At 46.1% G+C, this 15,229-nt stretch overlaps 1 protein-coding gene across 8 annotated transcripts in view; it reads right to left on the bottom strand.

Annotated features, from left to right (window-relative positions):
- Positions 1-15,229, bottom strand: part of myt1lb (myelin transcription factor 1-like, b) — an 89,206-nt gene that overhangs the window by 13,983 nt on the left and 59,994 nt on the right. For 5 of the 8 annotated variants that reach the window (XM_044047182.1, XM_044047188.1, XM_044047184.1 and 2 more), the window contains exons 6-11: positions 12,759-13,946; positions 9,408-9,542; positions 6,508-6,598; positions 4,942-5,049; positions 4,024-4,250; positions 2,925-3,205 (exon numbers count right to left, since the gene is read on the bottom strand). In XM_044047182.1, the coding sequence (XP_043903117.1) occupies positions 2,925-3,205; positions 4,024-4,250; positions 4,942-5,049; positions 6,508-6,598; positions 9,408-9,542; positions 12,759-13,946 (2,030 nt within the window). The remainder of the gene's footprint in view (positions 1-2,924; positions 3,206-4,023; positions 4,251-4,941; positions 5,050-6,507; positions 6,599-9,407; positions 9,543-12,758; positions 13,947-15,229) is intronic. The other 3 variants (XM_044047183.1, XM_044047186.1, XM_044047187.1) reach the window with 2 other exon arrangements.

Below are 15,229 nucleotides of genomic sequence, written 5' to 3'. Positions count from 1 at the left end.
CACCTCAGCGCTTACATGAGCGATTACGCCGCTGACATTTTTACATGTTTTTCTTATCAAACACACAAAGTCACAGTTAAGCAATCGTAACGGGAGGTTACTGGTTTAAAAAAGAGGAGGCGACGGAGACGCAGGACGAGTGAACGAAGGTCTGATGGCACGTGACTCGCTCTCATGAATACGCCCGGAGGACGACCCTCTCCTTGTCAGCCATTGTACTGTATGTCACTGTCCAATTAATGTGACCCACCCCTTCATATCGAATTAACAAGGGTGATATGTGAGAACGCACCGCGCCTCCTTCATTAGAGACCACCGCTTCTCGCGCTGACATCCCGGCAACCCCCTGACCTCTGTTGCCATGACGATACGGGGAGGAGAGAGGGGCCAGAGAAGTCCTTCAGCCGATCCTCACCAGAATTATATGGAATTAGAGTTTTAACACTTTTTAAGAAGCAAACAAAATATCGATTTAATCATTCAAAAATATTGGATTTTATGTGGGTGGGGCCTTAGGAAGCTGCCTGCTGATTGGCTACTGAGTTTTGGAGTGACCGGAAGTCGTCACAGGCTTGGAGACTCGCGGTCCGTCTGGAACTCGTTCCCCCAAAATTTTCCCTATATCTTACATTTGTCAGATGAGAAACTTGGGACTGGATATTTTCAAACAATACATTTTGAATGTTTAAATCAAAATTTTGACACAAATCGAATTCCATAGGATTAGCTTGTTGTTGGTTGATTATTTTTGACGAATTTATGCAAGTTTTGCTCAGGGAAATAAAATAAAAATCTCTAAAGCCGCGGGTTTAAAACTTTGCACTTGTTAACCAGCTGTCAAAAAGCTTTAATTAAGTCTAAAGTATGAATCCCGGTTTGTTGTTTACTTTGACTTTCTTGAGAAGCACAAATACAGACCTGAAATGATCAAACCTTATCAAAGGGTTTCTGTGATGACGTTGCAGAGACACTGTTTTGAGTGAGTTTTCTGGTTACAGTCTTGCTCTATTGCAAAACCTTCACACAAAATGAGAATATAGTACGACGGCATGTGCACAGGACAACATAGTACAACCTAGAATCTAGTAAATAACAAGAAAATGGGTCTCAAGACAGATTTTGTGGCCTTGAAAGGGAATTTCAAAACAAAGTGATTTGACTAAAACCTGCCAAAAAAAATCAAGTTTCAGCTCCTGAATATGATAGTGTACCTGCCTGAGGGCAATAACACGTCGTAGTGTAGTAAAATGTGTATTGAGGTTTAGAGTAATCATGATTGACGCTGATACAATGAAATGACGTATAAACACAGGCATATTCCTTCAGCTCCTGCTGTGATGTCATGGAAGGGTCACATGATGATGAATGACGGGAAAAGGTGAATAAAGACGTCGTCATTTTGCTGCTTTATTATTGGTTTGGACAGAAATCGAGGGTGTGTGTGTGTTGAGATGAAAGCAGAGGAAGGAAGAACACCCTGATCTGAAAGTCTGATTTGAAATTTGTAGTTTCCCATCGTGACCTGAGAACACCTGACCCGTCCTGACCCAGAGCAGGAGGACGAGGAAGGACGCAGTGCTTCACTCACGTGTCGCTGCCACTTTCTTTCCTGTCTCTCTCTCTAACTCCCTCCTAATTATATCACTCCTTCCACAGCCGTCTCTACGATCACCTTGCCTCCGATTCTCTGACAACATTAGCATGAGGGCAGCATCACCCCTCTGCTGTGCACTCGCTTTCTGGCCCCCATTTTCCGGCTCAGCATCTGGGTGCAGATAATCCGGGAACGCCGTCACCTTATCTCCTTTAGAAACGACACGCTGCGCTCACACCGTGTCAAACGTTGCTTCGTCCTGCTCGTATCTGATCCACAGACAGAAAATAAAAAACTGCCCTGCTGAGCCCTGAGTGCAAGACACAGCCTTGGATCTTTAATGGAATGTGTGTGTGTGTGTGTGCAGTGTTCACAGCCGGCATCAGCATAATGAAAGAAGCAAGGATTATAATCTATCAGCGTTTCATTTTTCTTACAGTAACAGTGTTTTAAAACGGCGTCATGTGACGTTAATGTGTTAAAATCAATGGATTTTTTTTTTGACCATTTCACTGACAAACTGATTTCTCATTTTTACCCTCACACATAATCCTTGGTTAAAATCAGCAGATTAAAGGGATTTAATCCGTCAACACCGAGCGCATCACCGACGACACGTTTGCATTACCGTAGTTATGCGACGGTTTGTGCTATCGGAAAAATTCCAACGGTTTCTGAAAGCCGAGACGTTGCATGTTGAAGCATCAACATGTGGTTATTACGGTAATTTCACTCGTTCTGTTTCACTTGTGCCGGAGAATCAGTGTCTTTGTCGCAGGAAAGGAGAACTTTTTGGGCTTTTTTTTTGGTTTTTGCACATTGAGAGACTCAAAAAGTGAAATGTTATCGTAAATATGTGTCTGTTATTGTCACAATGTCACATTCAACATGCTACAACTGAATAAAACTTTTTGTTTCTCTTCATTTTAAATTGTTAAAATAGTATTTTAACATGCAGGACATTGTAAATAACTGCCAGATATTGGAAGCTTTTTGGGAAAAATGGACAAAAACACTCGTTCTCTGGTCCTTTTGTGGTTAAATGAAGCAAAAAAGCCCAGATAGACATTTTGAGGGTTAGGTGTTCATCATTTTGTTTCGAGCGCCTCCACCACCATCTTGTTTCCAGGAGCACACGACGTACAGATGACGTAACCTGAGCAATCAGTTATCTCTGGTTTTTGGATGAATAATAGACTGTAAACAGGTTTGGATGTGGTTGGTGACCAAAGCTGACTTACTATCTACATCATTACTGTCTGTCTACTGAGGGGTGGGGCTAAGTGGCAGAGGCATGGGGGTGAAGTGGGTGACGACAGGCCCCTCCTACCTGCGAGCACAGGTCCTGAGGCTTCCCGTCCATGCCATGCGGCATCTCCCTGCAGCGCGTGGACAGGTTGAGGATGGCCGTGGCCGCCATGTGGGCGGCCTCCATGTCGTGGCTGTAGTCGAAGCTGCTCTTGCTGCAGGTGCTGCTGGCGCTGCTGCCGCCGCCCCCTCCTCCCACGCCGCGCCCTCCCCCGCCGCAGCTCAGGTTGCTGCTGCTGCTGCTGGGCGCGTAGGTGCTCGTGGTGCTGCTGGCCGAGCTGGAGTTCTTGCAGTAACGTTTGGCTGTGGGAAGAATCAGGAGTTTCAACGAACACACATGTGAGATGATGTTTTAATCCAGGAAAGGTGAATAAATTCAGGTTGGATCATGACTTTTAGTCAAATATCCTGATTTTTGCTTCAGTACGGGAATCTGTGTCCATTTTATTTGCCGGACATCAGAAAGAATGCAGAATATTTAGTAAAATGCTGTAAAGCTGAGGTGAAATTTATGACATTATTGGATGGAAATGTTGTTTTCTGTTGCTGGACACTTTAGTGCATGAGGTGGGGGAATTTTAACCAGTTCATCGTCTACCTTCACCAAAGATGTTTGTTTTATCTGTTTTATAAAACAAACTAACTTTGAGGTTGATGGCGCATGAGATAAAAAACCCAAAAGTTTTATTTTGGGTTGGATGCTTTTTACGGTATGGATAAAAAAACCCACAAAACCTTTCTAGGTCTTTGATAAATAAATGCAGCAAAGAATTTGGCTAATTACATTTGGAATCTTCAATGACACAGTCATTCAAATGAATAACCAGAGGAAGCGCCTCGCATCGTAAACCTTGGACCGCAGCTGAAATTAAGAAATGTCTTCCTCACGTCACAACTGACAAAAATGTTATTAAAACTCTTCTTTACCTTTTTGAGTTACGCTGCAGAAGCATTAAATTCATGTCAGACACAGACGGGAGCGTTTTTATTTAAGTCTCCAACGTGCACATTTGAGTCACTTTAATCTTAAATTAAAACATATTAGAAATAATAAAAAAAAGTCATAAAAGACAGTTACGGGAACGATGAAGCAGTGTCACATTAAACGTGTTATATCGTACCGTCATATCCTTTGGGTGACGTGTCTCTCTGTCCGTGCAGCTTGGGTGCGATGGCCCGTTTCCCGTACACCTGGTGGTTGCTGCCGCCGTCGAAGGCGCTGTAGTCGAAGCTGGTCTTGGAATACTTCTCCAGCTCCTTGGCCAGGTTGGAGCGGGGCGTGCTGGTGGAGACATTGTTCTTGTAACCATACTGTGGATAGTCCAGTTGTTTGACAAAGCACATAGGCCTGGAAAATAAATGACGAGGGGGTGGAAGTTGGACTGAGGCAGTCAACATTGCCCAGGGGAAGGAGAGGGAATCTGAGGGGTTTGCTTAAATAAAAATGGGCAGATGCAGGGGAAGAGGGGCAGACTGTCATGGTTAAACTCCAGGGAAAGAATGTTGGTGGATGGATGAGTGACTTTTCTTCCACTTCCTTTAAAAAACACAAACCTTCTACCACAGTATGTTCATTAAAATCTCCACATCTTTTATTACCTTTCATACATTATCATTTCATATGCGTTTATAGACTCAAACACGACCCGTCAAACACGACCCGTCAAACACGACACGCAAGACATCTCACGCTGTTGGAAATAAATATAAAACTTACAATTACCGGTTATCAAAGGGAACTCGGCTTTCACTGAGATAAACGCGGCCACGTTTCTGATAATTGAATAAAGCGATCGAAGGCGGAACGAAGACACAGTCTCCCGAACCAACGCAGTCCCGAGGGACGACATGAGCGTAAAACAAAAAAGAGCAGATTTTAAATCTCTACACAAAGAAACGTCTCGACGTGACTGAACAACAGCTCTTCAGAGTATTTTATTATGTTTAAGACTTGGCACAAAATCCATATTTTGCCCTTTCAGTGGACGACCAATTTAGGACAGTCTCCAATGACATGGATAAAGAAAAGTGAATGGTACCTCAAGACTCTGTCGGAGGCCTGGTTGGACTTGGGGCCAGTGCAGGTCTGGTGCTTCTCGTGGGCTTTAGCCAACTTCTCGGCCGCAGCGATGGGACATCCAGACAGACTGAAACGAGAAAGAGGCGTAAGTGGCACCGTGGACACTCACAGACAGTCATTCATTTACATCACTTTGAACACCTTAAGCTACAACACGATTGGCAACAGCTTGCAGGTTTCTATAGATATACAGATATTCCCATATGGACAAATGTGCATTTATGTGCATTCTTAAACATCCTGGTTCCATCACACACACACACACACACAGTTGTGTTCCAGTAAAAGCTGTGAAAACTTGACAATTAACTGACCAAATGTAACAAAAGTTTCCTGTTGTTATCCTTAACCCCTATTATTCTCCATCCAGTCTGTCAACTGCACTGTGTCGGGTCGTGGTAAAAAGAATTCTGTGTGACAATGGCCTGAAGCCAGTGTGGAGCACCTGTCATCAGAGGCGTGTGCAGGGATGGAGAGTGCGTGTGCGGGGATGGGGAGGTGCGTGTGCAGGGATGGGGAGTATGTGTGCAGGGATGGGATGGGGAGGTGTGCAGGGATGGGGAGGTGCATGTGCAGGGATGGATGGGGAGTGTGTGTAGGGATAGGAGGTGCATGCAGGGATGATGGGGAGTGCGCGTGCAGGGATGGGGAGGTGCATGTGCAGGGATAGGGATGGGGAGGCGGTGTGGGATAGGGAGGTATGGTAGTGGGAGTTGGGATGGGAGTGTGGGCAGGGATGGGGAGTGCAGAAAGGGAGGGATGGGGAGGTGCATGTGCAGGGATGGGATGGGGAGTGCGTGTGCAGGGATGGGGATGGGAGTGGAGTGTGTGCAGGGATGGGGAGTGCGTGTGCAGGGATGGGGAGTGCGTGTGCAGGGATGGGGAGTTCGTGCCCGGTTGGTGGATTGTGAGTACACGGAGAGTTTGTATCAGCTCTTTCAAGTGAAAGTGAAAGTTTATGGAGCGTGTGTCCGTGTGTGTGCGCGCGTCTATTTCACGCCGCAGCCGTGTGACTGGAGCTCAGTGCGGAGGCGCTCTGGTCCTCCCAGGTCTGCACCTCTCCTGTCACCCTGGCTGAGTGGCAGAAAGGTGCTAATGGCTGCGGCTACAGCCCAACTCCCCGAGCATCTGCTCCGGGTGACACTCCTCTCTCACTGTCACCTCACCCCGTCTGACAGCACTGGCATGAGCACCCTGCTATTTCAGTTTCTCCCTCCAAACCTGCACCTGATAGATGACATACCCCATGAGCTGATGAATGATTTATACTGTGGAAGGTGTGAATTGCTGCATTCCAATCAGTCTGTGTTAAACTATGTTCTCCTCGGCAAACACTGCATACAGTATACTGTATATCCACACACACACACACACACACACACAGAAAATAATGTGGAAAACAAGGTATCGAACAATAATTTGAACAAAAACACGGACGACGTGAGACAAAAACAAGATTAAAATACATTATAAGAAAGGATGATGCGACACGGACGGCGCCACCTTCACGCCGTCTGTCACTCACCTTCTGTGGGAGTTTCTGTTGCTATTGACATGGCCGCGTCCCGTGCAGCCAGGCGTAGGACACTTTAGAACATTCTCATACATTGCCACAACTTCACACACACACACACACACACACACACAGGAGACAGGAGTGAAAGACAGGGAAGGTTAGGAGCCCCTTACAATCAAGCTCTATTAGTATGTGAGGAGCTTGGCATTATAAACATCATTAAGAAATGAGCCCGTGTGAACCCAAATGACCTCTTCTTCATTTTAATGAACACTAGTTTGAAAGGGCAGACAAGGTTTCCCACCATATTGCTCCCACTTATCCTGCCCTTTCAAATTAGTATTCATGGAATAGCGACAGTCATGAATAAAAAGATGTCATTTAAGTTGAACGGGACAAAGCCGCAGCCGGGGAGAGCGACGGAAGGGAGAATTCTGTGCATGCAGCGAGCGGAGCGACCAACAGCCAGCAATCATGCAAAACACAAGCCTCCAAATCAATGGCAGACGCAGACAGACGGAACAGGGCTTCTTGATAGAGTGAGCTTTGTTATCATCTGCACATTGTTAGGGTAGAGAGCGCACTCTTCAATACCATTTACCATTAAAACAGTCCATAACTGTCTCAGATCCCCCTGGCAACCCGCCAATTAGATTAATGATCTATGGATGTCCGAGTGGAGCTGTTGGAGCACCGCGGGCGCGGGGAAGGTTCGTCTCGACACCAGCGGCACACGGGGGCCAAAACCCATCGGCGGCAGCTTCATCATTATCACCCCCTTAAACTTTAACCCCTCATCATCCTCTTTCCCTTACATTCTAATTGGTATTCAGTGCAGGTAATTGGACAAAGCCTGCCACCTCAACATGCCACAAGCCAATACATTATGCATATCTCGCTGCTGCCCAGCCTTCTGCTCAGAGACAGGCAGAGAGGCGAGGCCTGATCCACGCAGCACACACACACACACAGGGACAGACTACAGCGGAATTTAACGCTAACACAAGGCAAACGTGTCACATTTGATGTCAGGACCGGGATCACATCGCTGCAGTGAGCAAACACAACGGGAAGGAAGGAATTTTACATGGAATTTAATTGTCATTTTTCACGTTTCCCAATGAAGAGTCTGGCTACACTGTGTGATTTCCCAATTAAATGAATCCATTAATAATACATCGTCCATTCAGGCCAGTAAATGTGTTAATGGGGGAGAGAGAGAGAGAGAGAGACACTGACTTTGCCCTGCAGGCTCTCCCATGTGTGACAACGACTCATCTCTGCCTTCAAACCATCACTGTCCACAGAAACACTGTGATTGGCTGACAGTGGACTTCGCTGAACTCCCCTCCCCTCTCTCAATAAATGCACCGCTTTCATTCCTAAAAGCAAATCACTGTTGCAATCCTGACAAAGATGAATTGTTTTTTAATCTTTGAATATTCTGTGTGACTGATGTTCTGTGTGGAAGTCGCATGTTCGGTGGGTTTTCTCCGGGTTTCTCCCACAGTCCAGAACCATGCATGAGGTTAATTAGACGCTAAATTGAGAGTAGGTGTTTCACTCTCAGCTGGGATTAACCCTCAGGTGGAGGATAAAGCGGCAGACTGAATGAATGAATGAATGATAAAATAAATGAACGGAGCCGTGGACGTGCTGCGTCTGTGACGTATGCGACAGATTTAGAAACACTGAAACTGTGAAGAAAGTTCATATTCGGTGTATATTTCTTGAGATCCGTGCGGCTCGTGTGAAAAACAGGCGAGAGGTGAGCTGCGCCGCTCACTCGTGGGAGACGCGCGCGCTCCACGCGGCCGCCGTCGCGTCCGTTTACGCGTGTGCACATGCATCCAGATTTAGATCGGTTTTGAAAGTCAGAGAAATAAGACAGTGATATTATGTGGTTATTTCTGCACCGTGATGAAAGGATGAAAAGAAGGTGAAATCAACTTTTAATAAAGTGACAACACAGAGTGCGTTTCACTCTAAACCCTTTTTTGTACTTGTTGGACTGAAGGTGATGAAAGTCCTCACCGGATCATTTTCCCCCAAAAGTCGGCCCAATCAACAAAAGTGAGGAACAGGAGGATAAACACAGACATCATATTCCAAAATCTCCAGTGACAATCAATTCAAGCCCTTTCCAAATTCCATTTTGGGACTCTCCATCCCCGGCAAGGTCACACGCTTAAAGTCATCTGAAATTTGGGAGAGACAAGAGCGTCTCAGGTTCGAGGCCTTTGTGCGACACACGCGGTCTTTTGATGAGAACTCATTTTTCCGCCATTATTAAAACCCTCTTTTATGCCGATTGCAGTCTGGGGTCGCGGCAGATCACGACTTGATTTGCACGCCGCAGTTAATGAAACATGTAAAGGGGCTTTTTATAGAGAAGTTTGCAGGAGGTGAGCGAGACTAAATAGCCAGGGTGAATTTTCAGAGGGAAAAAGTCAAGGCTAATGTTTATCGCCACTTCACTTGATCCGTGCTGTAGTTTAAAAACATAATACTGACTTTCTCTTCAATATAACGGAAAGGAACACAGATAAATGAATGGGAACAGGCAAGCTTTTTATTAGCCATTCATGCACTGACCAAACAGAAGCATGCAGCACACATAAGGAATCCCCCGTCACGGTCATCTAGCGGAGGAGAGAGAAAGAAGGCCTCATGCAGACAAGGGAGTCACTGATTGACAGCTCTTGACCATCACACCCATCAGTCGGCTTCATTTGCCGCTTCATCACCGCGACACATGAGGCAGGCGATCAACAAGCACATCCATGACGTCATGCAAAAGGCCACAAGAGACCAGAGTCTGACCCTTCACTGCGCACACACAGCAGTGGTCACAGGACACATGCTGATTCCAGGCCTGCTGATAGAATACATGTGACTGATATGCTTACTTTCAGGCGGCACCCTGTCTTTGTGCGGACAGCCAGACAGGCTCCGGTGATGCGGGTACAGGCCGGTCACATGACCGGTGCCGTCGCAGCCTGGCGTCGGACACCGGCTCTCCTTCTTGTCGGCACGAGAAGCGTCTGCGAAGACAAAGGTGCAGAGTGAGCTGATGACACATTCTCCACATCGTCACAGAGTTTCAGTCGTTAGTAAGTTCTTGTGTCCAAGCGTTGAGGAAAAGCACGATCGGGAGTTTTAAACTGAGACGCTACGAATGAATGTCACACAAAGTGATTCACGTGTGTGTCGTGGACATTTGGACGTTTGGACTCAGCGTCTCAACCTTGAGTGATTTCTGGACACTCTTGACTGTGATTGATGGAGGTTTTGGCTGCAACACTTAGGTGATAACTTTATTTACAGCGAGAATTGTCTCAAAACAGCACACGATCATAAACGGTCATAAATATTAGATATGGCAGCGCTCCTTTAGTGAGAACGTCCACAATGAAAGCTGAATGTGCAGCTCGTGTTTCAGTAACACAGCAATTCACGTCGCGTTCCTCGCTATTTCCCATGACAAATTGTTATTTCTTAAATTCATATTTAAAACGCAGAAAAAATGTTATTTCCTGCATTTTAAAAACACCATTTCCTGAATTTTTCATAAGCATTTTGCAGCATTATGGCTGCTCGGAATTCATATGTCTGAAACCAAATCTACAGCCTTATTGTAACCACATAGATTTTAAATTGATGTAGATTTTGCTTGATATCGGCGGTTATTTATTGCTTTAATGATCTGATAAAATGGAGTGAGCTCACTGACAGTGCAGGTGAACTTAAGCAAGGAGTTTCATTTTCTGATCCAGCTTAAGATAAGAACTTATCTTACTTAACTCTTAATTAAAGTCATTCCTTGCTCTACCTTTTCTTTTGGACACACACACACGCGCACACACACACGCCCCGGATGAGATTGTCTTTCCCTTTCTAAAACTTGACTCTCCTGTTTCACCCAAACCCAGGTCAGATATGTTTACCACCAAAAAAAGCAGAGATGCTGAGCTGTGCCAACTGGCACTGTTTCTGCGAATGCAACCGCACACTTAGACAAAAAAAAACATCCTTCACTTTCACACAAGGTCAAGGATTCTTCGTACCGTCAACAACCAATGGCATGTGTAGGATGAGCTGCATATTGGCATCTCATGGGAGGGGGGGGGGAAAAAAATCAATAAAAATCCAATAACGGCCTCTGATATCTTTGATTACAGGAGTTTATTGAAAATATTTGTGCCAAAGCAAACCCAGATGTTGCAGAGAAGGAGCAGAAAGAAGAATAATGGAGTGAAGGATGAGATGAAGAGCTTGCGCGGCGCACACCTCCTCGTACATTTACAAGCGAGTCACCAAATGAAATCCCTTGTCTCATTAATCAGGGAAAAGAAAAAGCACCTCATTATCTTCTGCGGCTGTCGTCGATCTATGTCATGTTTAGGGGCACATGAGTTTGGTGCCACATCGCCGTGTCACGTCTCCTCTGTCTGGCACCGGATCTCACGTAGAGGAAGAACTCGTAGAAACGCGGCTCCTCCATAATAACGCCTTCCTCTGTGGCACGTTATTGTTATTACACACACACACACACACACACACGTGATGACTGTGCATTCTGTGGGCCGCGTTCCCATCGCAGGGAGTGGAGGCAGCCAAGTGGAAGGCATATTAGAAAGCAGGGGATATTGATTGTGGCTGGGGATGGTCTGCGCTTTGCATAGCAAATGGCCCCCATTACCATAGCGTCTCTGGGTAATTAATGTGTAGTCAGTGGCCCTGTCGTTCGTTATCGCTCATTCTGATACTGTTCAATTTTCATCTTGGCCTCATGTATCACACACACACACACACACACACGCACATAACCCCACCCACTGCCATGTTCTGTTTTATAAATCACACACAAGCACGCTGGTCAACGAGTGCCTGCCACCGTCCTGCCCCGGGGAGATGCTATCTCGCCACAACTGTCTCACATCCTCTCATTATTCCAACATTAGCCAGACACGGGGGGCGAACATTTGCGCGGCATTTAAGTGGCGATATACGGCACAGCAGATGTGAGTTGTGTGGCATTTAGGGTGCAGTATGTCTCTCTCATTTGTTGCTCTCACCTGAAATCCTCCCGCTGCGGTGAAGGACACCATGTGAGGGACAATTAAGAGTTAAGTGATAATAGAAATAGAACAAGAATGTGCTGTAAAATTCAAAGTTTTCTTAAAGTGAACATATTGGTTAGTTCACTTTTCACTGCTGCTTCCATCGAGTACTGATGACACAGAAGGAGAACTAGAGTAATCCATGAATTGATCCATTATTAGATATTGTTTGATCATCTGCATTGGCCTATTCACTGTACTGTTATAATTATAAATATAATACATTATTATATAATTATAGTTATTATAATAATAATAATAATAATAATACTACAGTAACTATAGTTGCACTGACACACAGACACACATGTTACTGGAGAGACAAACCATATATGGGCCAAAGGAAATCTGCATTAAACATCAGCCATCTGCTGTCCTGATTTCTAAAAACTGGCACTGGCCGGAGAAAAACCACATCAGTCGACCTCCAGTCGCCATCTTTGCTTCTTGCACTCAGTGGAGTAAAGTTGTTCCCTCATCATTCCACACACACGTTTTCACCACTTCATTTTATTTAAATCCAACGCAAACAACTTTAAAAGCTTTAAAGTCATATTTCGAGACTTGTGTTGAACCTTCTGTATTTCAGGCGTTTCCTGTGCATCTCAAAAACACACACAAACACATGTGTGTCTCTGTATTATGAATGAATTAAGTCATTTATCTGACTTAATTCGTCATTGAAAAAAAAAAAAAAAGTATATTATTTTTATTTTGACAAAATACAGGAGGTTTGCTCGCTTTCTCTCCCAAGTGCTTTTTCCGAGTTTAAAAATAGGCAGCTTTACCCCGAGCTGCATCGCAGGGATGAGATTTGCGGTCCTAACAGGCCGTGCAGATTGCCATTACTTACGCCTGACAAGCCGACTCTCTGATGTTTCCATGCTGCCCTATTTTAACAACATAAGCTGCTGCTGCTGCTGCTGCTGCTGCTGCTGCTACCAAGATGCGAATTTCCAAATTGGCTGAAAAAAGCTTGTCCTGGGGTTACAGTGAAATTCCCAGAATGCATGTGGGCCGTCTCATCTCCAGCGCAGGTCAGATATAATACAACACAGAAGCAGACGCTGGCAGATAAACACTTTACCTGAGCGAGTAAAAGCGAGTAAATATGTGTACGCGTTATACGGCACTCACCTTTATGGTAGAAAGGCTTCTTCAGTCCATCGGGCAGGCGGGCTTTACGCTCAACGCCATAACCGTGCCGCGGGCCGTGGTCTTCGTGGTTGTACCTCACGCCGTCTCTCCTGGCGGCCTCAGCCGCCATTTTATCTCGCATGGCCTTGGCGCGCTCGGACTCTAGCGCGATGGCCTTCTCCAGCAGGGACAGGTTCCCCTTCGTCATGTCGAACACTTCTTCTGATCGGTCTGACGTCACCGAGGCGGTGTCCTCGTCGAAGTCCCGGTGGTTGATGTGATACCGGTCGTCCTGCGCACAGCTGGAGAACGCTTTGGAGCGCGGGCTCAGCTGCTCCTCGAGCTTCATGAGATTATCCATGTCTGAGTAGTTCCTGTCAAGTGTCCGCCTGTCGTCCTGGCAGTGGTGGAACTCTGAGTAGCCGTGGTGCTGCGGCTGCTGATTGGGATTCCCGCACAGGAAGTGACTTTCCTGGGACGGCCCGTTTCTGTCAGTGGACTTTGTTTCGCTGAGCTTCCGCGCGAGGTCGAAGCATTGGTTCCGTAGGCACTCCAGACTGCTCAGACACACTTCCTCCTCGCTGTTGTCCGTCTGTCCGTTACCGGTGGTCTTATGTTGTCCGTTAGCACCGTTGTGTGCGTTCCCACCGCTCAGAGGACAGTCGCCGTCGCCCCGGTTCCCGGCAGAGCCGTCCTCAAACTCCTGTCCGTCCAAATTGTCCGACAACACGGCGCCGTGACCTTGAGCCAACAGTTTGAGGGAGTCCACCGTCTCACGCACCACGTCGCTGTCGACGTCCAAACTCAGATCAGCCCTCTGCCTTTCATCCACTTCCTCTTCCTCGTCCTCTTCCTCCTCCTCGTCATCCTCTTCTTCCTCCTCCTCCTCATCGTCCTCCTCCTCTTCCTCTTCTTCCTCCTCCTCCTCCTCCTCCTCCTCCTCTTCCTCCTCGGCACTGTTGGAGGAGTTGCTGTTCATCTCAGATTCCGTCATGGCGCGGTTGGCGGCGTCTTCGGCGATCTTCCCCAGGTTCAGGAGCGACTTGGCCACGAGTTCGTCGTAGTTCTCGTACTCGTCGTTGTTGTTGCCGTCCTTCTCTGTCGCCGGGCCAGACTTGGCGCTGCCGCCGCCGCCGCCTCCCCCGACGCCCTCGCCCCCCTCACCGCCGCTCATCTGATCGTCCTCTGCTGGAAAGAAAGAACAAACATCTTGTAATTTCATTTCCATCATTCTATTTTACTGGTAAATCAGATTTCTGGGCTTGGTCCATCTAAATTGGATAAGGAACTCTTTGCTTCCCCTAATAATTTACTTTGAGAGTCTTAACAGCAGCTCTTGTTCTGAATTGTGAATCAGCACAGGAAGTTAAATATAGTTGGTTGGTAACGTGCCAGAGACGTCGAACATTGGACCGTATCTGGATAATGTCCTGCCTCACTTCAGTGAGTGATATTCACAGGCCTTAAATTATAATAGACGTCTATAAATAGTTGCAAATGAGATCAGATTTTCTTCAATGTTGAGCAGTTAAAGTCAAAATATTGTGAGAAAACCTTTGAATTAGAGCGAGCGTTTTGTTTTTTGTTTTTTTTTAAAGGGAAATCTAAAATCAATGAGCTGATGCGGAGTTCCATCTACCACACGATGAACCCCGGTCCACGGCTATTCATCGTCTGCTGCTGAAGTTCTTTTTTTTCATTCAATCATCAGTATCTTTAGAATTCCTTTCATTGCCTAATTGATTCTGACAGGCTGCAAAAGGTTACTGAACCTCTTCTGTCAGTAATTTCAAGCACTCACTCCTGGAGCACTTCCAATCTCTCCTTTCACATTTCCGCCCTGAGCAACCATGAGCAAATCGCTCCTGCCACTTACATTCCTGGAGAGAAAATGAACCTGGAGGCCCACACACAGAAAATAAGAGAGTTTCACTTCTGCTGGGTACAAGCGAATCAAACGACAAAAAAACTAGCAACGATGGGAAGAAACGGTGCTGTTTTAAACTTCATCATCAAACCATCTTTGATACTTTGATACCAGACACTTACTTTGACAATGACGTATGGAAACGTGGCTCAGGAAAGTATTCTGATGCTAACTGAGGAGGGAACAGAGGAGACTGTCCTGCCCTGAACGCTTCAGAACGTCACCTCTATGACGTTTAGGTTGGAATCTGCCCAGCGACCATTCACAAGTGCTGTCTTGGCTAATGGGGGAACATGATTACGATGCATATGGAACCAGTTTTCTGCCTTTTGTGAAGGAAACACTGCAGATTAAAATGCTGTGACATCCTTTTTTTATTCTGCATCACGTAAACATCCTAATTATTATAGAGCTCAGTGAATCGTGTGCATATGAAAAATAGTACCGTAATCTGCTACTACCCATAAAAATAGGGCTGTCGACAGGCTGAAGAGTCCACTGTGTCGGCGTTAAGGGGAAGGTCTCATCTGTGGGCTATAACGAA

Source organism: Solea senegalensis, linkage group LG16 (assembly GCF_019176455.1).
Source record: "Solea senegalensis isolate Sse05_10M linkage group LG16, IFAPA_SoseM_1, whole genome shotgun sequence".
NCBI lineage: Eukaryota > Metazoa > Chordata > Actinopteri > Pleuronectiformes > Soleidae > Solea > Solea senegalensis.
This window is presented reverse-complemented; position numbering and strand designations above follow the sequence as displayed.